This window comes from Lepisosteus oculatus, chromosome 8 (assembly GCF_040954835.1).
Source record: "Lepisosteus oculatus isolate fLepOcu1 chromosome 8, fLepOcu1.hap2, whole genome shotgun sequence".
NCBI lineage: Eukaryota > Metazoa > Chordata > Actinopteri > Semionotiformes > Lepisosteidae > Lepisosteus > Lepisosteus oculatus.
Window position 1 is genome coordinate 36,743,861 of NC_090703.1, and position 22,615 is coordinate 36,766,475.

General features: G+C 36.6%; 1 protein-coding gene across 4 annotated transcripts in view; it reads left to right on the top strand.

Moving 5' to 3' along the window:
- Positions 1-22,069, top strand: part of LOC102690200 (5-hydroxytryptamine receptor 2A) — a 161,271-nt gene extending 139,202 nt beyond the window's left edge. For 3 of the 4 annotated variants that reach the window (XM_015351097.2, XM_069193431.1, XM_006632612.3), the window contains 2 exons: positions 15,475-15,675; positions 19,849-22,069. In XM_015351097.2, coding sequence (XP_015206583.1) covers positions 15,475-15,675; positions 19,849-20,693 — 1,046 coding nt within the window. In that variant the 3' untranslated portion in view covers positions 20,694-22,069. The remainder of the gene's footprint in view (positions 1-15,474; positions 15,676-19,848) is intronic. The other variant, XM_069193432.1, reaches the window with a different exon arrangement.
- The last annotated feature ends 546 nt before the right edge of the window (positions 22,070-22,615 follow it).

A 22,615-nucleotide genomic window follows, 5' to 3' on the forward strand; every position in this document is an offset into this window, starting at 1 on the left:
TTTATATTTTTCTGGTTTTGAATAGTCAGTGTAGGTGAGTAACAGTTTTTGAAGACGGCAAAGACCTTTTGTTTCGTGGTTTTGTTTTGGTAAGTTAGTTCAGATCTCACTGTATTAGCTAGTGTCATTTTGTTCTGTTATTTTCTTTTCTTTGGCACCGCTCAAGTTCCTTTTTCCCTATGTTCTTTGTGTCCTGTAAATACAGTACTTACCAGTCACTTATCAATTTTTTTGGTAACTAAATCACTTTTGCACTGAAATTTTGTTGTCACGCTTCCTAAGTCCCTCACTAGAAACCCACTTGCATCCAAACCCATCCTGAATGTTACACCCCTTTACCCCTAGACACCTGAGGTCATAACAGTTAGGCTCTGGCTCCCCTGCAACACTATATTGGATAAAGCGCTTAGATGATGGATGGATGAAGACCTTTTTCATAAACTGCCTCTTCTAGCTCAGTGTTTCCTATTTTGTATGTATATTATTTGTAGTCACTGCCTGTATAGCAAACCCTTGCACCTGTCTACATAAATGTAGACATTAATGTGATATGTTAGGTGTTTACTTAGCCTTATCTACTGTAAATCTTTTTAGATTGCATTTGGTGCTTCTACAGCCATTAATAATAATCTTGGGCTTGTGGAATCTGCAAACATGACTAGTTTACTGTCTATACTACGATCTACACTTTTTCGTTAATATAAATTAGGTAGAGCCATGTTCCTACTACAGATCCCTGTGATATTCTACGGATTACATCACCCCACTTTGAGCACTCAGCCCCTATCTATGCTCTGTTTTCTATGTACTAATCAATTCTCAATCCAAACGCACATGAATGCCTACTGCCTGTTATTTGAGAATTAATCTTTAATGAACAACTTTATTAAAAGCCTTCTGAAACCTAACCTTACAATACTGTATGAATTGTGAATGCCCATTCATGTTGTTGCTTGTTCAAAGTATTCTAATAAGTTGATTGAGCAAGGCCTATATATATTTTTTTAATTTCCTGGTGACTAGTACTTATTACCATAAAAGTGATCCTCAAGTTAATGCTATTGATTATTGCCTTAAGTTTACATGTAAAATAAGTCAGATGTATTGTACTATAAAAATCTGGGTCAGTTTTGTCACCATTCCTGTGGATATGCACACACTGGCAATTTTTCAGTCCCTGGGAGTTACTAACTGTATGACTCACAGCTATAGTTGCCAAAGGTGGTCCTACAAAGTATTAACTTCGGGGACTGAATACTTATGGATTCAATTATTTTCTGCTTTTTATTTTTAAATAATTTAGTAAGTCTGGACATTATTTTTCACTTTGACATTAAAGAGTACTTTGTGTTGATGTGTGGCAAAACTTTTCATTTAAATACATCATGGTTCCATGCTATAACACAATAAAATGTGAAAAAGTCCAAGGGGGGTGAATACTTTTTATAGGCACTGTAGGGTGTTATTCAGTGTAAATGGAGTCAGATGTACAATAACACCTGTGAGCTGTGTTGCAGGATACAGACATTGATTCTTATGACCGAACACCTTAAATTATCTAGGAACATGTGCCTTTGTCATATATATCTCATCATAATTGAATACCAGATACCATGCACCATAATCAGTGATTACAGTATATTACTACAGTTATAAGGCTTAAGGTTTTAGATTAAGTAGGGGAGTTTTTAGAAACAAGTATTTTTAGAAATAAAGATGATTTACAGTAGAAGCAAAACAGATCAAAACCTTGGCAACATTCAATTTCTCTTGAGAAATCAGTTAGCTCAGACCCAGTCTCTCCAAAGAATACAAGAAAGTGGGAAACAAAAGCAATGCCCTCAAGTAAGATATCCGTAAGCATCTTAAATTGGAATTGACATTAGTGCTTATATGAAAACTGAATTAGATATAACTTGGTAATTCTTTGTTTTAATTCTTTATCTCCACTGCCTCTGCTGCAATTTGATCAAGGTTGGTCAAAGTCTGAGAGACACGCAGCTCCTCTCCCTAGACAGCAGAAAAATCCACCAGGACCTTTTTGCTGTTGGAAGATTATACATATTATAGATTTCTAGGGAATAACTGCTGTAACATACATAGTGCCACTGAGCTCCGTTACACTTATATAAGCAGTGGGATTCGCAGAGGATGCCTGTGTGCTGTTTATGTTGCTTTTCCTAGGAATGCTAACATATATTTTTTTTAAAAAATTTGGCCTTCAGGGTTACTGTTTTAAAAATTATTTTCAGCTGATGTCTGCATTCCTCTTCATTTAGCTGATTTGAATGCTGTAGAAAAAGAGCTAGAAACCCAATTATCAAAACAAGCAAGGTGTGAAAGTGATCTCCGGGGCTGTGTAACAAAATAAGGGTTGTTTATTTGACTAGATTCATCCATCCATTTTCCATTATCCATTATCCAATACAGGCTCATGGGGACTAGATATGGTACTAAATTTAGACAAATAGTTAAAATAAAGAAAAATGGCTTTCTTCTGCAGTACAATAAAATGCTCTGGCAAGGCACTGTTCATCAGTCACAGTGAGGTTACTCTGTTATAAAATGTTACAGAGCTGAGCAGGTCTTCCAACATATCTTCATGTACAGCTAGAGCAATTCTGTATTTTGGTATTTTGGTATTTCTTTTTGTGTGAATACATTTTGCAATTGGGTTTTCATTTGAATCTGTTTTCTTTGTACAGTATTCCGTCACAACACCATCATTTATCTGAAAAGAATTGAGAACATTGTAATGCAGGAGTCAGCATAGTTCATTTAAAGACCTGAACAATTGATTTACACAATATTAAGTAACCTGTTCTTAACAACGTTTCAGCTTCCATCATAATCAAGGCACATATTCCCAAGCATTATAGATCCGTTAGTCCTCCTAATGCAGCGTTGCTCCACAAAATGCAGTACAAGTCACTTCAGTTATGTTGTAGCTCCATTGAGTTTACCTAACCTAACAGGGGTACTGTCAGAGGATAGCATCACAATTCTGTAAATCCTGCCTGCACTAAAGTGCTGCATGCAGCTAACTGATTAATGCTAGCAATATCTGATTTGAAAATTATGTCATTTTGATCCCAACATTAGATGTTAAGAATTAGAATTTTATGTATGGCAATGCCATTACTTTCAGCAATTATGAAGTGAGGGACAAAAGCATTTCTCACACTTTCCTGAACTAAACCACTGACTTGAACGACTGAACAAATTTAAATGCGTATTATTGACTTCTCCAGCATAAAACATATTACATATCTAATTAAATTACTATGATTCTGGTGCACTGACAGCATTGACTAATTTTTCTAACAAGGAGGACCTTGTCAATCAGTGCCTCGGCAACAAACAAGAGGAGACCATTCTGTCCATGAAGACATGTCTGGTAGTTAATAATTAAGAGGTCCAAAGACAACTATTTTTTTAAAACAGACTTTAAGCTCCAAAAACATGGCTGGGTAGCTTGTTCCATCCTTCCACAGCCCTTTGGCTATAGTAATTCCTACCTGGTTTTGGTTTTAAATGTGGGTTTCCACCTGTGCCTTCTGGTTTGTGTTTCACTGCTGGTTCTAAAGAAACCATTTCGGTTTGTTTTACAAATGTCTTTGGGGACTTTAAATGTTTGTATCTAGTTCCATCATAGTCCTTTCAGTTCAAGTCTAAAATTTGTCTTAACCTGCTTGGCTGAGGGATTACCTCCTGGCCATAGGAGCCCTCATGCACAGTGAGCAGTGATGAGGAGTGAAATTTCATTTAATAATCAGTTCCCAATCCAGACACTCATGTTTCCCTGAATGCCTGCCACCTGCAATTTGTGAATTAATATTTTATCAAAAGCCTTCTGAAAATATTCCATATCATGTTAAAAAATGTATTTATTGCTTTTGTTGCTTGTTCAAAGAACCCTTACAAGTTAGTCAAGCAAGACCTACAGTACCTTCTAAATCTATGATGACTGTTTGATAGGACATTATTCCCATATAGGTGATCTTTATTTTAGTTATAATTGTTTAGATAACCTTAGTTGTAATAGATACTATACTTCCATCCATCCATATTCTAACTGCATCATCCAATACAGGATCACGGACGAGCCAGAGCCTATCTTGGCAAGCAACAGCCACGAGGTGGGATACAACCTAGACGGGACACCAGTCCATTGCAGGGCACACACAGACACCAGGGTTATTTTTCCCAGAAGCAAATTAAACTACTATTGTGTCTTTGGACTGTGGAAGGAAACTGGAGTAACTTACATGGACAGTGGAGAACATTCAGTCTCTACACAGATAGCACCCCAGGTCTAAAATTAAAACCATGACCTCAACGCTACAAGGCAGCAATGGTACATCATTCTGCCCAGATGTCTGATCTATTGGTCTCTATTTGCTTAGTTTATTTGAACTTTCTCAGGATCAGATTTCTCTGGGATACACTTGAATGAAGGCAATAGTTAATGTCCCTTCTACACTTTCTATTTTGCAAAGTCTTAACTACATCAATTGTGCATTCTGTTTACGTTTTTCCAGTTGAAAAATATCTTTTAGCATTAGCCTCAGAGCAAATTTTGCACACAACCCCAGTGGAGGAGTAGGTAAAAATGAAAAATGTCTAACAGTTTCAACCACATACAGAATCAGTTGTGTTCGGCTCGACTATTGGCTATTGGCTGAGTGAAAGCCATTCCTCAGCTCTTTGCTCTTTTTCTGAGACCCAAAGTGCGTAAGTACACCTTTTCTTCACTATCCATTTGAAATCTGTTGGGTTTTCAGGATTCATGAGTGTCTCATCTAGCTGGACATGTTGAAGCAGTCGCACACACAGTGTGATGATGATAAAATGAGGCAAAGATCTGTCAGTTTCATTTGCCACGCTTGACGAGAGCAGTCAATTAGCACAAAAGCATTTCAAATAATAATGTAAAAACACTGCCTTGACAGTGACTCCTGAGAAGTGGGTGGTTCTGTGCATAATTGAAAAAAGCATAGAACTACAACTGTATGCCACCAGCTGTGTTGATTCCAGTAATATATAGAAACTCATATGACAATGATTGTATGATATTTTGTTCGTGTCATGGGTTACTACCTGCTTTACTTCATTCTTTGTTTCTTTTCTTTCTCTCTAACTCTCTCTAAGCCTTCACTGATTTATAGATAATTGAAGTCTTAAAATTTTCTAAACAATCTACAATATTTTGAGCATTTTACCTTCAAAATTACTGCATAACTACATACAGCTTAGAAGGAAAACAGATTGTGGTACTACTTCAATATGTCAGTTCTGCTATCAACACAATGAATAAAAGGCAGTGAAGAGAAGTCACTTTTTAGTATATTTTCATCATACAGTTATCATCCTTACTTAACTTAAATTACTGTAACAATATTAATCCCATGATAAACAAGTTATTGTTCAGTGCATAAAGAAATGTAGCACGTTTACTTAGTTATAGCAAATTCTCAATGTTTAAACATGGTGTGGGCCACAGTGAATGTACATAATAGTGTTACAGTACTGAATGTCACCTGCACCAGGGCAACCTCACCAACAGCTTAACAAAAACATTTTTTTAATCTGTTTTTGAGTCACCTATCTTCCAATTCAATCTTATATTAGTAACAAGCTTATGTAATGAATTATTGTAATACGTTGCTATTCACCACAAAATGTTTTTAGGAAAAGTTTCGTGCTGAAAATATTGTGCTGTGGCTCATTTTCATCTTTGACATTATCCCTATCAGGGCCGAATAACTCACATGTTCTCACATGTTCTTTTTTATAGAATTCAGCAAATGGTGTCTTCATCACATGTACAGACTGTGAGAATAGTTGTTGCATTCATGAGTGAATATATTTATGAGTTACTGCATACATAAATTATTTAGACAAATTTTGTTGTCACATTTTATCAGCACTTGTATCATTGGTTAACTACTGTTTTGATTACATTTGATTACATTTGAAGACATTTTGAAGTGTTGCTGTAAATATGCTAAACATGTTAGGAATCTGTTAGGAATTAATGTCTAAATGTCTAAGTGTTTTTTTCTTCATGTTTAGGTCAAAAATGCTGTTTACGACCATAGGTACTATATGTTTTTTTTACTATTCCTTCCTTTACACAAGGTAGGATAAAGCTAAATTAATTAAAAGCAAACTAAAATATGTCCTAATTGATTTAAACATTTTGTGAGAAGGTTAGCAAAGTCAGAAATCAAGCTTACTGCTATATAAGAACATAAACTTGGGATAAGTAGTATTTCCATTGCAATGAAGGATTTTGCTCAGCCAACTTCTTCCTGCAAAGCTCAGTGTCCAATTCCCTCAGTTTGTATAAATGTGCAAAAGTGATTAATATTGCATTAGATTCCTTCAGTTTTGTCATCAAGCATACCTTGTTGGAGAGCAAATCATTTTTTCCCAGTACATTCATTATGTGTTGAATATCTCAGATTGAGGGGAAAATGCTTGCTCTTCTGTTGAAGGTGTTTTAAATAAAATATGCAAATTGGATGTGGGCGACAGATTATTTGAATATGGCATTGGGACAGATTGTCTGTGAAGCATTTTTTCCCTAAGGTTCTCTAAGGTTGAGTGGTTTTAAACAGGCAGCCTACTTACTGTACATGGTTTATGATTCTGAATCTCTAGATGTGCCTAGGACCTTGTGCATTTTGATATTTTTAACTCCCTAATGTTTCTTGTTCTAGTGCTAGAAGCATAAGAAGAAATTTAATCTGTGGCAAAATGTCCCTTTTGGGTGTGATAGTGAAGTATTTGATCTCATTTATCTCATTTGGTCAAAGTAGTTGCAGTGCTGGTCCCTTGAAAACAAAGATGATCTGTTACTGCAAACCAGGTTTCTAAAAAGTTTAAACCTTTTATGAAGTTACCAACCTTACTGGCAAGCGCTGAAACCATTTTGATAATAATTCCTTGCACTTATATAGCATCTTTCATCCAAAAGAATCTCACAGAGCTTTACATCAGAGGGGACAGAAGTGCACCACCCATCTGGGTGATGTGTAGCAGCTATTACTCTCCACTACAGACCATATCAGATGAAAAACTACTTTATCAATTGAGTTAAGGAGTAACTTTAGGGAGGCCAAACTGGAATTTAACCAGACTGAACACTCAGACTAACATCCCTACTCTTTTGAAAAGAGTCATTGGGTTTTTAATGGCCAAGTAGGCTGGAACTTGGTTTATCTTCTCACCAGAAGGACGGTTCATCCTTCAGTATAGCACAGTGTCCCTGGTCATCATTACATGCCATTAGTATGGAACTTCTGAAGCAGAGGGAAGACCGCCACCTCCTGCTCAACCAAAAACATGCAGCAGCAACCTGGTTCTCCTTGGAGGTTTCCTATCCATACTGCCTGGGTCCAGTTTTGCTCACTTGTTGAAATCTGATGACGTTGGTCTACAATAAGCAATAATGCTGTTGTCCTGGAGCTGGAGCTCTCTCTGCGTCAAGTTTGGATGTCTGCATGGGTTTTCTCCAGGTGCTCTGGTTTCCTCCGGTAGTACAAAACCATACTGGCTGGAAATAACTGTATTTAAGGATAAATCTATATCAAACTATTGTGGATTACATCATATGATTTGAATACATAAAAATCTGTAAAAAACGACTGACTTCTCAGTCCCTCAGTCCTGGACATTCCTAGGCATCTCTAAATCACTTGAGAAATACTTGAGAAAATTATTGTAGAGCAGTTAAACCCTAAGGTATGTGCTAGAGTTATTAGAAATACAGCATGTTTAGATCTAAAGATATTACAGTAAGTACTATAGTATTCTTTTTTACATGTGATCGATTTATTTCCTCTCTTTTTTCACGTGAAGCAACATCACCTACACTGTGACCAGATACAATCCCCTAAGATGTTGCCCAATAAGCAGTAGGCCACATAGGTGAAATCAGTATACTGTTCTAAATAGGCTGAGGACAGGAAAGTTATTCATGGAAGGTTGAGCTCTTTATTTAATATGTCACTATTCATTTGGACTTTAATCCTACATTTGTCTCTCTGGTTATAATGGTATTCATTGGGTTGATATTTCAGGGTTTAATACTTTCCACCAGCTTGCCATATGACAGAAGAAGCTATAACACAGAGCATTTGTTAAAACCTGCTGGGATTTATTTGATAAAAAATAGCTTATGAGAAACTTTTCACATGATTTGATTGAAGTGCAGTAATTGCCACACTGTGTGGCCCTTGAAAATCAAACTCTGCTGGCATGGTTATAATACTCATCAAAGGAACTTTAGGGATGTCTGTTCTCTGAATTGTGACGGGTGGCAATAGAAAAGCCACGATGCTGAAAGCATACAGTGTGGTAAAAGAATGATTTCACTTTTTCTCAGAGTTGATTTTAATAAAGAACCCTGAGGTATAGCAGAGGGTGTGGGAATAACTACAGATTTACAAGATTGTTGCTGAGACCATATTTTGTTTCATTTTGACAAATTCCTTTGCTGATTCCACTTTTTGGACTTGTCCTTTTATAGTGTTGTGTTGGCAAGTTGAGGTACGGTATCTATAAGATAATGGTTCTGTAACAGGAGCTGGTCCAGGCTCCCATGAAGCGTAGTTCAAGACCCTGTGCAAACGGTATAATCCGGAAGTAAGTGGAGATAGACAAAAGGGAGGGAGGATCAGGAGGGGTTGACAGATAAGGGGGTGTGACGATGGTGAACTGGTGCTCGGGGGGCGTGGCCAAGGCAAATAAGTCCATAGAGTCCGGGGGGAAATCCGGTGCAAAGTCCAAGGTCCAAATCGAGTGAGCCATCCAACAAGATATGGTTAAAAACCAGAACAGGATCTGGGACAAGGACAGGGAAAAAAACAGGTTGATGAGGCCTGGTGCTCTGAGCCCAAGACTCAGATGCTCAGGATGTCGTGATGAAGCCTATACTGTTGGGTCTCTCCTGGACCTGCTCATAGGCGGGCTTTCAGGTGTCCATCTCCCAATGCAGAATCCAGAATAGTGAGAGCTCCAGGCTTAAATAAGGAGGGGCAGAACAGGGGGGCAGGTGAAAGTAATCAGGTATAATATGAAAGAGCCGGAGCGCCATTAAGAGGAGAGATTACGATCGTGACAAGTTCCTCAAGAATTTCAAAATATTGCTTTTGTTCTGTTGAAATAAAGATATAGAATGTTCATAGCACAAGGAAGAGTAAACATTTTTAATTATTATTTTGTCATTTAAATACTACCAGCAACTTCAACATTGTGCAATTTCATAATTCTCTTTGGTGATATGTATTACATATTATTGGTTTATCAACACATTTTATAGGCTGTAGCATAAGTACATTTTATAGTATACTGTATCTTATAGATTTTTACTGCTGAAATACTGCTTTGACTTTCTGCCCTTTCAAAACTAGGGTACTGAAGAAGCAACCCTTTTTTCCTCAAGCTTGATGGCCTATCCCAATTTCTAAATCTGCATTTTCAAAACCTTATAAACAGTTATGTAAGAGACTGATTTTATTAACTAACCCCACCGATATCTGTAGAATGTTATATAAATTTTATAGCTTTGTTAATGTAACGGACACGGACTGGAATCCGTGTCGGATCTTGTAGAAGACCCTATGCAATGCGGTAAGAGCTGGAGAAAACAGGAGGCGTTGTAAAAAGGAACACACAGGGGTTTAATAGTGCACAAAATAATAGTGAGCCGTCCGTGAGACAGTGTACGGGGAAGACAAAACGGCATCCAAATCCAAACGGGTCCAAGGGCAGGTCAAAGCACGGTCCGAAAGTCCATAAACTGGAAATCCATCCTGGAACGCGACAAAGTTAAAATCCCCGGGAGGGGGGAGCACACAGACAAACAAAACATGGAGGTCCAAGGGTGACGGGGCGAGATCCTCCAGACCCCAGGCTCAGGAAACGGGAGGTGTCGGGGATGAGGCCTATGCCCTCAGGAGACGGACTTAGGGTTTCCTGGTGCTAGGCGGGCCTTGCGACATCTTTCCCTAATGATGAGCCCCGAGGACTGGAAGAGCTGGTCTTTAAATAATAACACTAAAAGGGTACACCTGGAGAGCTAAATGACACGAACAATAATGAGAGCAGTGGAGCGCCCTCTAGGGAGGGATGTCGGGCGTGACAGTTAAGAGCATACTTTGTAGCTTGTCATTTCGTACTGCCACTCCATTTCTCAAACTGTGAATTTAGATTCCTTTGCCTTTTTGACTTGATCAAAAAGGCTCCATAAAAAAACACGAGGGATTATTGCAGTGTAGAACTGAGGTACTATAACTCAAGAATTTCTCATACACTCCAGAACCAAAGCTGTCACACTGTAGGGACATTCTCGATCCTGAATAAAATAACATGGAGAGCCATGTTATCTTTATTTCCTTGCTTTCCAATCTGTAATCATTGTTATTTGTTTTTTTTAGTATCAGATACAAGACTTAACTTGGAATGTAGCAACTTACACAATAGAAGTGATGGACAATGTTATGGAATTACTAAAGTAAAGTGAAATCATGAGCATGGTTCACAAACATGATAGTATTCTTATACAGTCTCAAATCAAGCAGTGTTCCACCATCCTACTGAGAGGTAGTTTTGCAAAATATGGTAGTGACTACTGTGATCCCCTTTGCTAAAGTAAGTGTATTGACTTATTGCACACAATTTAAAAGACCACAGGACATGTATTTTACATTTCAATGTAACAGCCTATTTTTTATCTGCCCTTAAAAAAGAAATTAACTTAAATAATATGATATACTCAATCCATTATTTGAACTGTTCTCAGAAGCAGGGTAAGTATGAAAATTGGAGGTTAAGGAACAGTTTGTATAAAACAGTCATTATTGGCACTGTAGTTATGAAAGATTTCAGAAATATTTTTGCAAACACAGTACCATTTGATACCCAATTTTCACAGCTCGGGAATCAAAGCATCTTTTCAATAATATAATAAATATCCTTATACTATTTTTGATCTCCTTCATACAAGTTATACAGAAGCAACAGTTGCAAATAACGCTCAAGAAGGGACATAACCTTTTGAAGTTGCCCCTCAAATGTAGTTGCAGAAATAGTTAATTTAATGAATAATCTTTGTGAACATTTAAAGAATTCCTTTTTTGTTTTCATTACAATTTATAGGTGCTTGAGCACATCGGAATTATTGTTTAATTGTGTGGATATCTGTATATGGGTGCTACTGTGGTTAGCATTGCTGCCTCACAGTGCTGGAGCTTTGGGTTCAGTTCCTGGGGTGCTATTTGTGTGGAATTTGTACATTTTCCTCATGTTGGCATGGGCTTTAGTTGCTCTGGTCTCCTCCCACAATCCAAAGATTACATACTGGTAGGTTAAGAAGTATGGGAAAACTGTCCTTGGTGTAAGTATGTGCCTTACAGTCTATGTCTGTATGTGACCTGTGATGGACTGATGTCCCATCCAGAGTGTATCCAGCCATGCGCTCATTGCTTGCTGGAATTGGCTCCAGCTCCCCACGAACCAACATTGGATTTAGCGTTTAGAAAACGGATGGATAGTTATCAGTATGAATGACTGATCTTCATATAAAAAGACATTACTGAAAAATGACATTGCTGCCTTCAAGTGGGACAAAACGTATCATCTGCTAGATTTACAGGTAAATATCAAAGTACAACTTGATGTTGTATTGAAATCCAACAGCATATTGGCAAGGCTGTAGCAGTAAAAGATTTACCCAGTTCATTTGCTTTGGTAGGATCAATCAATCCAGTCACTATCTGATTCCAAAAGAGAAAATAAGAGACAGTTAAAAAATGGAAAATCTGTAATTGCATTGTGAAAAACTATTCTAAACATTCTTTTCTCCACAAGTCTTAAAAAGAATCTAATGTCCATTCAAAGTCACGTATTTGTGTGCCTCTTTCACAGTTTCATGGCAGTACTATGTTATGACAGAGGAATCTGCATTCAACAGTAGGTAAATTCGGTTTTATTCCCTTGCAGTACTTACAGTAAGCACACACCAAGGGAATTTATTGTTATATAAAATACTTGTGATTTTCATTGCTGTTGACTGTCTTTAAGTCACTACGTGACTCAATAAGTATTCACATAAGAATATTTCCCCCATAGAATAATGAAACTATGTTTCGGAGAAAAAATGCTTGAGAAAAGCAGTTTGGCACAAAACAAAAAGTTTGAACTTTTGAGCAGTCAGATGTACAGTATACTTTATGAGAAAGGAACTTTTTGTGTACTGTTTGTAATTTCCTTGTTATTTGGAGTATGTATGGTAGTAGCATTTCAGCAGATAAACATAACCAACCCCCCACCCATCATACAAAAGGGAATAAAGTTGTGTATTTTCCTCTAAAACAAGGCAGTAGTTTAAATTAAGTCCTTAATCATTTTAATAAAACAGTTACATAGCTACATACTGTAGCATGACAAATGATATTTTAAGTAGTAATTCAATAACTCCAGTAAAAATATAAGAATGTGCAGGAAATTAATTTCACTCCTACAGTATGTGTTCTACAAAACAACAGGTGGGTAGTCATGAACAGTTTTTGAAAAATGTGTTTTATAAAAGAGTTTCTGTGATATTTCAATGACATGAACTGCTCAGGTGGAAAACTCATTTAGTTCCTATGTAATATGGACTCAAGGCCTCCCAGTGTTAGTCTAATGGTTTTTAATCAGAGCTACCACTCTGAAGTGCTTTAGTCTTACAGTTCCTATCCACCAGCCTTTCTGCAGGGTTTATGGTATTATTGGTAAGTTTTTATTATCTATTTAAGAAGAGAACGTTTAGTAAAATTACTTTATTTCTTTTTTTATATTCTGAAATAAAGTATATTTATTTCAAAGATGTGAGTTAGAAAGGCTAATGCATGAACTGGAAGTTCTGTGATTATGATTAAATGTTCTTCGATCAAAGTGTTAACATTTTTGTTAATAAGAAATGGTGACTAATACATTCCTTATAAATTAAGATTCCACTTAAACAAGGTAGCACTGAAGTGTGCTAAATTGAATCTTTTCTAACTCTTTAGATCCATCAGTACAGAATACTGCTCTATAGTTCCTCCACAGCTTCTGCACTCTAGCAGAGATTGTATACTGTATATATATATTTCACTGAAGGCAGATTTCCATCACATTTTAAGGTCTCTGCAATGCTGGGGGGTTGAATCACTCCAATTTGGACTGACAGCAGTTTCTTGTTAATACATCCTTGCATTGAACATCTCACTTCATCAAGCCTAAAGACCAATAGTTTAATAAAAGATAACCCGGAAACCGGATCCGATAACATATGAAGTAGTGTATATATACATTTTCTAAACATTTATTCTAACTTCATCTGATGGACTTTACTCAGCCACTTTGCACAGTATTTGTTTTAAAAAAACCTTTTTATGGCATACCAGCCAATGGGGTTTAATAGGATTGACATCCGTGGTCAAAAGTTCTCACGGGCAAGTCAGTTTCTAGAATCAGCTATCATTAATAGAGGGCAGGGCAAGCCAGAGTTAATTTCAAAGAAAGGATGGGGATGGAAAAATGTATCTGACTCTGCTACACCATATGAATATTTAATATTTGGACTTTACTCAGTGAATTAAACACAAGCTAGGAGAAAACAGACAAAATAAGATACATCTTCATCAAATAAACTGGAAAGAGGAAAGCACATTATAGTATTTTTTCTGAGCCCTCCTATTTGTGTTATTTTTCATACTGTATACTGTTTTCTACATCTGTTCAAAACACTGGCATCAAAAGAACTGGGATAAATCGAACACTTGCCCCATTAATCCCATAATAAACTGATTTAGCTCATTAAGAACCTCAGGTCATTAATGAGAGCTATTGACCATCCCTGTCATAGACTCTGGTCACTCACTGTAAATGTGAGAGATTGGTTGTATTCACATGCAAGTGCAGTAGATGCATCATAGCTCCGTATATTATATTTTGGTGGTGCAAACTAGACGATATGGCTATGTGTTTTTCTTGTATTTATAACTGGTTCAATTAGTCCCTTTCTTCATTTTCTTATTTTCAACCTCTTTGGGTTCCTTTCTGTCTGTATTATATTTTGAAACTAAATTGTTCTAAAAGGTTGGTAGAAAGAATGCCTTCATTGATTTCTTCACTAAAAGCAGAAAGAATTTGGAAAATGTTCTATTGCAAATAATTGAAATGCATATATGTGAAGTGTGCACTGTACAATACACGTGGAATTAAAGAAATAAGTATGAGTATGAGTATATTTAAAAGCAATGGTTATAAGGATTAGGGTGTCTAGCTGCTGACTAGGAAGGTCCTGGGTTCAATCGCAGGTAGGGGCAAGCGATGTAGCTTGCTCTAATTCCTTCCAGACGGCTCCCAGGTCCACTCAGCCTGCTTTCCAAATGAGTACCGGGGGTTAATCCTTCCAGGAGTAATAGGCCGGCTGGAGCATAATGCTGACCACATCACCTCCACCTACAGTGTCAGATGGTCAAGAAAAATGGTGGCCCTTGCCCCCCATTCCCCATGGGCCTTTACGGTCTGAAAAGGAGACCCACCTACCTATAAGGATAATGCTTTCTGTATACTGTGCATGTGCTAAAAAATAAAGTACAGTGTGTGGAGTACTCACCCTAGTCATATTGGGATACAACAGTAGTCTTGACTGGTAATTCAGATACATGGAGGACTTATTCTTAGAGTAGCAGCAATAGATTATGAGATTACCCAGACAAAATTCTTAATCCAAATGTAATATTCGTAGGCGTCCTTTGATTTCAGTTAAGAAGCCATAATCACAGGGATCACAGGGATGTTGCAAGAAATGAGAAAGTGAACAGTTTAGGATATAGAAGATAACAGCTTCACATTCTATTCCACACAAAAGGGCAGCATAGCTCTGAACTGTTTTTTTTTCTTCACTTTCCTCTTATTTCAGTTGTTCTTGAAATGAATCACTGGAGTTCTGCAAGGCCATAATGTCCTTTTACCTGCAGACACTGAATGTTCCCTTTTCAATCCGTTTATAATTGCCTTACTAATTCTGTAACCTGTCCAAAGCTGCATAAAAGTATATAAATGAAATACATTAGGAATATCAGATAAAAAGTTGAAGATGCTAACGTCTACGTTTTGGCTGTCATGTACACTGTCTCTCAGAGTGACCTGTAAGTGTATTTGTATGATGTATTTCACAAGCTAATGCTCATTCTGGCGTGGAAGTGTCGCACAGACGTGGTGACATGATGGCAGCTCTGCTGGGGTTATCTGAAATCAGTCTTAGCAACTTTTACTCAGAAAAAATACTGATGATAGTTCTAGGAACCTTTAAAAAGTTATAATGCTTTTCTGGTATGACTGTTCTTCCCTATTAATAAGAAGCAATGATGAAAATGAGACTGACTCTTTGCTGGATCCCAGTCTAATTCTAGTTGCATTTTGTTCTTGCAGGTAACGTCTGGCCTTTGCCCCACAAGTTGTGTCCCATTTGGATCTACCTGGATGTGCTTTTTTCAACTGCCTCTATCATGCACTTGTGTGCCATATCTCTTGACCGCTATGTGGCCATTCGGAATCCCATTGAGCACAGCCGTTTCAATTCGCGCACGAAGGCCATGATGAAGATTGCTGCGGTCTGGACCATATCCATTGGTAAATAATGCATGGTGCCATCCCAGCTAGTGAATAATTGTAGAAATAAACAGAAATGCTTTATTTTAATGTTGCTATGTAATGGCCTCATAATCCCTTTATAACTGCTTCACAAGATGTTCTAATCACACACATAATGCAAGGGCATGCACAAATGACATAACATCATAATGTGTGCATAAAGAAGGCATTACTTTTTTTAGCTTAACATTGTACCAAGTGCTATAAATGTTGCTACAACGAATGGAATTTGCATTATGCATGTGATTGTAATGTCCTGTGTAGTACTTATGAAGGGAGTATGACGTCAATATACTGCAACATTCAAATAAAGCGTTACCAAATAGGGTCAGATTCAATTCAATTCAACTTTATTTGTCATTATACTTACATAGGGGCATAGTATAGTGAAAAGTGTTTCTCATTAGTCTCTCAGGTGCAGTATATAAATAGAACAGCAGACCAGACAATAGACAGAAATACAATAACAATGACAGTACTGTATAAACAACAGTATGGTTCCCCTGCAAAATTGACAAAAACTGTGCAAATACACAAACAGAAAAAAGTATACAAACAGGACAAAAACAGCTGCAAAGGTAATACGGCGAACAGTGCAAAAATAATATGGCAATTAATAAATAGTACAATAGTACAGTTTTAAGTACAATTTCGGCTTATACTCAGTTGTCGTCCATGTAGTGGTGTAGGAGTACAGTTATTGTGGGTACAGGAAGAAGTGAGGAGAGATCATAGTATGATGGGATGCAGTAGGGGCATCACCAGCTTGACAGCTCTTTGGATGCAATGAAAACTGAAACTGGTTCTTGTATTTGCATACAAGACACTTGTAAGACAGCATTGTTTGAGTCTCAAAACAGGTTTGATTAACGAATGTGTCTAATTTTTTACTATAATTATACATCTTGAAGTTAAACATTAAACTCGACCATCTCACTAATCCCGTCTCGAATTAATCTGTCAAAATTTGATCCAGCTCCCCCCACTATCACTACCGCTATCATTTTGTATTCTACAAATGCTGCAAATCATTGATGGCCAGAAACATCTTTCATAAACTTCTGAAGGACATTAGGATATTTAGAATATTAAATATTGTAGACAAAACCATTTTCCTCTCTTTTCAGGTACTTTTATCTTTCTTTCATGCCATTGATTCACAGATTCTATTCTGTTTTATGTTTAGTAGCATTAATTAGTTTTAACTGTTCTTTAAGTTCATAGAAAATTCAGCAATAAACAAGGATGGTAATATACTGTATGAGTCATCCCTTTGTTCTGAATTGATGTACAGTATGTAAAACACATTCTCATTACACAGGAAAAAATATATATCATTTTAATTCCCATATCTCTCTGTGTGTTATACTCAGAATAAGGTAACTGAATTTAAATATTCAACAGGATGCAGCTGTTAAACTTGAAATGGATTAATCTGCTATACAGTGGCAGTCCGCATATCCTCCAATTTATAATACAATAACAAGCTTAATCTTGGACATAACAATATGATTCTGTTTCTGCAAGCTAGGTCAGTTTGTTTAAATAAAAAGTATCATGTACCTTTAAGAAAAGTATTTTTTTCATGATTATTGACCAAATGGGCAGAACATGGCTTTTATGTTCAATCTACACTTTTTGCAAAAGGATACTTCTATGGACACAGTGTGAGACCTAATCAATAGTGTCTTTCTCTTTCAAGCAACATAAACCACAGAGGTGTATGCTAGAATTCACATTTTATCATCTCAGAGATGTGTGCGTTTATGCTGCTCCTGGGAATCTGTATTAATGTAGAATATCATCAGAGAAAGTAGTTTTGCAGATTATCAAAGCCACGTTGGGTATGTTTAGTTTGTTTGGTTTGACTTTGTCTTTCTGAAAAATTAATTCAGGTTGCCGCAAGTAACTGAATGTCCTGGGTTTAGGTAAACAGTATTTTCTCACTTGCAAGTACATATAATTTTTATTTTTTAGACGTACTTTAAATATAATGATATCTAAATAGAACAGAAACAGAATATTCAGTTGTTACAGTAAGTCTTAGAGGTATTTACTAGTCTTGTTCAGTCGCTAAAATAGACTTCATTTTAAATTTAAAGTCTTATACAGTATGGGCAGGTACAGAAAATTAACCTGTTCCTTACGTTTTCTCAAACTGTTTTCATAGTGTATTAAATAAGGATGCAATAAGTATAATATTATCCATTCATTTTCTAACTGCTTCATCCAATTCAGGGCCACTGGGGAGCCAGAGCCTATCTCAGCAAGCAACACGCATAAGGCAAAATACATCCTGGATGGGATATCGGTCTATCACAGGACACACACAGGAACAAACCCACACACACTTACACCAAGGCTAGTTTTAGTCAATAGAATATACAAACTCCACTCAGATAGCACCCCAGGTATGGAATTGAATCCAGGGCTCCAGTACTGCATGGCAGCAATGCTAACCACTGTGCACCACCAGGTTAAATCTTGTTTCACATACAAATTAAACAGTACTATTTAATAATATTATATATTTAAATTCTATTCATTGAGAAAACATGTACTTAATAATATATTATATTAATAATATTGATCTTCATAATACACAACAAAATCATACTTGTGCTATTGTGATTCCAAAGTTGTCGCCAGATGCTCTGAAAGCGCTGTGTTGATTTGCAGACCTTTTCTGTGCTGGACAGGTGCTCAGTAAGGCAGAAGCTGGTGTGAATGTGGATGAGAGAAGAGAGCACTCCTGGGGTCATTTCCATTTCCATTCTTTCACTCACTATCCCTTCGCCTCTACTAATGACTACCTGGTACACTGTAAATGTGCGCAACCTGGCAGCCCTTTGCTCATTGTTGCGTTAATCTTTCTCTCCCAATGTGCATGAATAAATGCTCTGCACAATGGAAACCTGTTCAATTCATTTCCCTCCAGTGCTCAAAATGATTTATGACAGCATAGAAAGGAAGAGCTTTAATAGTAAATGACAGTAGGACCATGATTTAGACCACTTCTGATGAAGCCTTAAAAATTGTGAAGGCTTTTTCTGCAGTCAATGTGCTGACAACACGTTACCTTGGAGGCTGCAATCGAGGACAGCTGATAGTCTTTGCTTTTGCATCCTAAAAGGACTGTCACCTTCCCTAATGAAAACATTCCTCTTTGATAAAGCCCCATAAAAATGACACGTTTTTTTCAGAAATGCCATTGTCTAGATTCTGTAATTGTGGCTCATGAGTAAAAAAGGAATATACATAAAAACAGTGCCTAAAACTGGCAAGATATAGTTTTCCACATTGGATAACTCCTACCACATCTTCTGTTTACAGGAGATAACTCTAGAGGTTATCTTGCTAGAAGTTGGGCTATCCCCAGTTTTTGTTGTGGTCTTAAAACAGTATTATAGTGACTGAGTAATCGAAATGTTTCTACAACTCTCCTCATCTGTTCATTCAGTATTGTCTTACCACCTTCCAAATCAAACTTTTTTTTTCATTTCAGTTTGAGTCTGGTCCATTTTTGTCTGGAGTGTATAACTATATAACCTTACCAGCTTGCTTACTTTGATATACCAGGTCTGTGTAGCACAAAATAAATTAGCAGTAAAGAGAAGTACATAAGCACATTATAGATCAACATGCTATAAGGCCTTGCCCTTAACTCTCAGGTTTCATGTAGATGTTGGATTTAAAAGATAAATATGGCTCAAGGACAAGATTATTACCAGTAATTTTCTTAAGATGTTTTAAATGAAATGAAAGTACAACCTATGTAAATAGCAATATATATACTGCCAAAGTGTTTTAAAATTTTATTTTAACGAGGAAGAAAATTACTTGCAGGTGTCTTAGTAAAAGAAAAACTAGGGCTTTTGTAATGAGGATCTTGAAGAGGAGATCTTTCTTTGTAATGATGAGGCTGTAATCTCCTCCATCAGTTCACCATTCTCTGTGTGGAAGAGACATAAATTACTATACTATATAATTGCTGATGAGACTCAAAATTTAAACTATACTTGATTGTATTCTTTGACATGTAAAAATATGATAAAGATTGCAAAAGCAATGGAGATCTCTGAGCTTGCTAATCTAGTTCCCAGTTTTCCCTATTATTGTTCTTAAGACTCACCTTCCTCTTTCTTTTTACAGGAGTGTCGATGCCTATCCCTGTCATAGGCCTTCACAATGAAGACAAAGTATTTGTGAATGGGAGCTGTGTCCTAAATGAAGATAACTTTATCCTCATTGGCTCTTTTGTGGCTTTCTTCATCCCCCTGATTATCATGGTAGTCACTTACTGCCTGACGGTGCAGGTGCTGCAGAGGCAGGCCAATGTCTTCCTGTATGAAGGTCATCCCAAGCAGCCGAGACGCAGCAGCCTAAACTGCCTGAAGAAGGACACTTCACAAACCCCCTCTGACAACATCTCCATAATCCAAAGCTCAGAGGGGGCCTCTCAGCTCAATTCCCCAGTCAACAGAGACCCAGGTCATGGGCGTAAGGGGATGATGCAGGCCATCAAGAATGAACGGAGGGCTTCCAAGATCCTAGGGGTGGTCTTCTTCTTGTTTCTTCTGATGTGGTGCCCGTTCTTCATCACCAATGTCATGAATGTCCTCTGTAAAAATGCCTGCAACACACACCTGCTGGAGGAGTTACTCAATGTGTTTGCATGGGTGGGGTATGTGTCCTCCGGCATTAATCCTCTGGTCTACACACTCTTCAACAAAACCTACCGACAGGCCTTCTCAAACTACATCTGCTGCCAATATCGAAACAATAAAAAGGCATTTATGAATGTTTATCAGGCTCCAGTCGCCACGCCAACCATGTATAGTAAAGATGTTAACCTGAATAGCAATTGTAGGAATGGCAACGAACTCAACAGCATGGATCTGGACGATACTGACGAGGCCCTAGAGATGCAGCCTGGCACATCTGAAGTGTCAATTAACAGCTGCAATGTTACCAGCGATCACGTCAGCTGTGTATAATGGTCAAACTCTGAATGTATTAAAAAATGCATCTTTTATTTTCAGTGGAGAATATGCATGGGAAGCATTTGAGCCCCAGCTTGTACCTGATATTCCAGTAGATTGGTGTTCTGTATCCAATAATGCATAGATGCCACACATTGTAAATAATGTATCCATGGGAAAAAGGACTTTTATACAGTTTTTTTTCAGTTTTAAAGCATTCCTTACTTTAAAATGTAACATGCAAAGATAAATAGAATTGTTTATTTTATTTGTTCTGTGTAAATATATAATATAAAATTAGTTTGGCAAACTATAAAGGGAATTTAAAGAAAAGCAATTCAGGGACAGTATATTGTTCAAAAATCACCTAGACTTTGAAATCTTTTCTCTTTGATAGAAATCCTTCTAACTCCAAGGCAATGTTTTATTTTTGCAGTCATCTTCAAGAAACTATTTTTAAGCTCAGCCTGCACACAGAACTAAAGCATTTTCTACTTTCTCTTTAAGATCATACTTAATGCAGTATCACAGCACCACATCATGGTGGATTGGAGAATTATTTGCCTGTATTTCTCAACTAAAAGCAGTAAATAGCAAGGCTTTTACAACAGGTTCTTCTGTTACAGACATTTTTTATAGGTAGAGGAGAAAGTTGCAAAAATACAGCTTGAAATTAGACCTGGAAATATCCTGTTGAAATTAGGAGAATGCTACTTAATTTAATTGTTCTTATAAATCTATTTTTCAACACAGACAAAAGCCTCTCACACCAAATATTAAAAGCAATAGTAATGTGCAAACCAGGTTGTAAATGTTATCATTAAAAAAAATGTTTCTGGATAATCCTGTATATGTTATAGTAATATAACAAAATAAGTTGCTTGTTTGGGGAAAAGTAAAAGAAAAAATAAGGCCTTAAAATAAGGCTAATTATGATTATGACATTATCTCTTTTCAGAAGCTAAAACATGACAATTTTGCTGATCCAAAATTCTTTATTTTTATTCTGCAGTGTCCATTCATAGAACTTCTATTTGTTAAAAAAGTGAACTTGAAAATTGTTTTGTTTAAAATAGTAGAATGTAATTTACTTCCAGTTATCTATTTACTTAATTTAAGAAATTGAAAACTGGACACAAAGACATAATTCCCTTTTAAAAAGCTGGAAAAATTTCATCTGTTAATGCAAATCCATTTGTGGACATGACTATGATGTCAGCGTTAGTTAATGTAGCTATGTGTTTAGAATAAAAAGATGTTGTGTTCTTATTCCCAGAATTTATTATTTTTGTGAACAATTGAAATGCAAAAGTACAATATCTTGTTTACATTCATTGGCACTTTGTTTTGTGATGCTGCTATTTATTTATTAAAGGTGGTTTGTTACCATGTGTACTGATATTATTTATTAATTACTATTTCTTGATTAAGCATAAAATCTGATAACATATACTGCATGCAATTCAAAAGGAAACAACAAGCACAGATGTTGTAATTATTTCAGTTCTTGAAGCATAAGAATCCAATTTTCAACATCATACAGTATGTCTGTAAATATATATTTGGTATTCAGGTACAAACTATTAAATTTCAAAAAGCAAGTATGTGATTGGATTGCCTGGTATACAGTAAGTCACTGCATTAACAACATTAAGAATTGCATCTTTGTTTTATCATGGAAAAATTTTCAATTTTAATATTCTCTAACCCAAAGCAATTCCATCCACTTCAAATTCTAATTTTCAAAATAAGGGAAAGGCCATTTGCATTAATTTACACATTATGTTCCTTCTAGAAAAGCAATAGCTACTAGGAACATGGCAGTACAGTTCAGTTCACCTGAAATGTTCTGTATTTGTTTTTAACAGTTTTAGTGGTGAAGTCCTTTACAACACTTCTGGGGCCAATTAGATCAAACAGAATTCCAACATGGAATC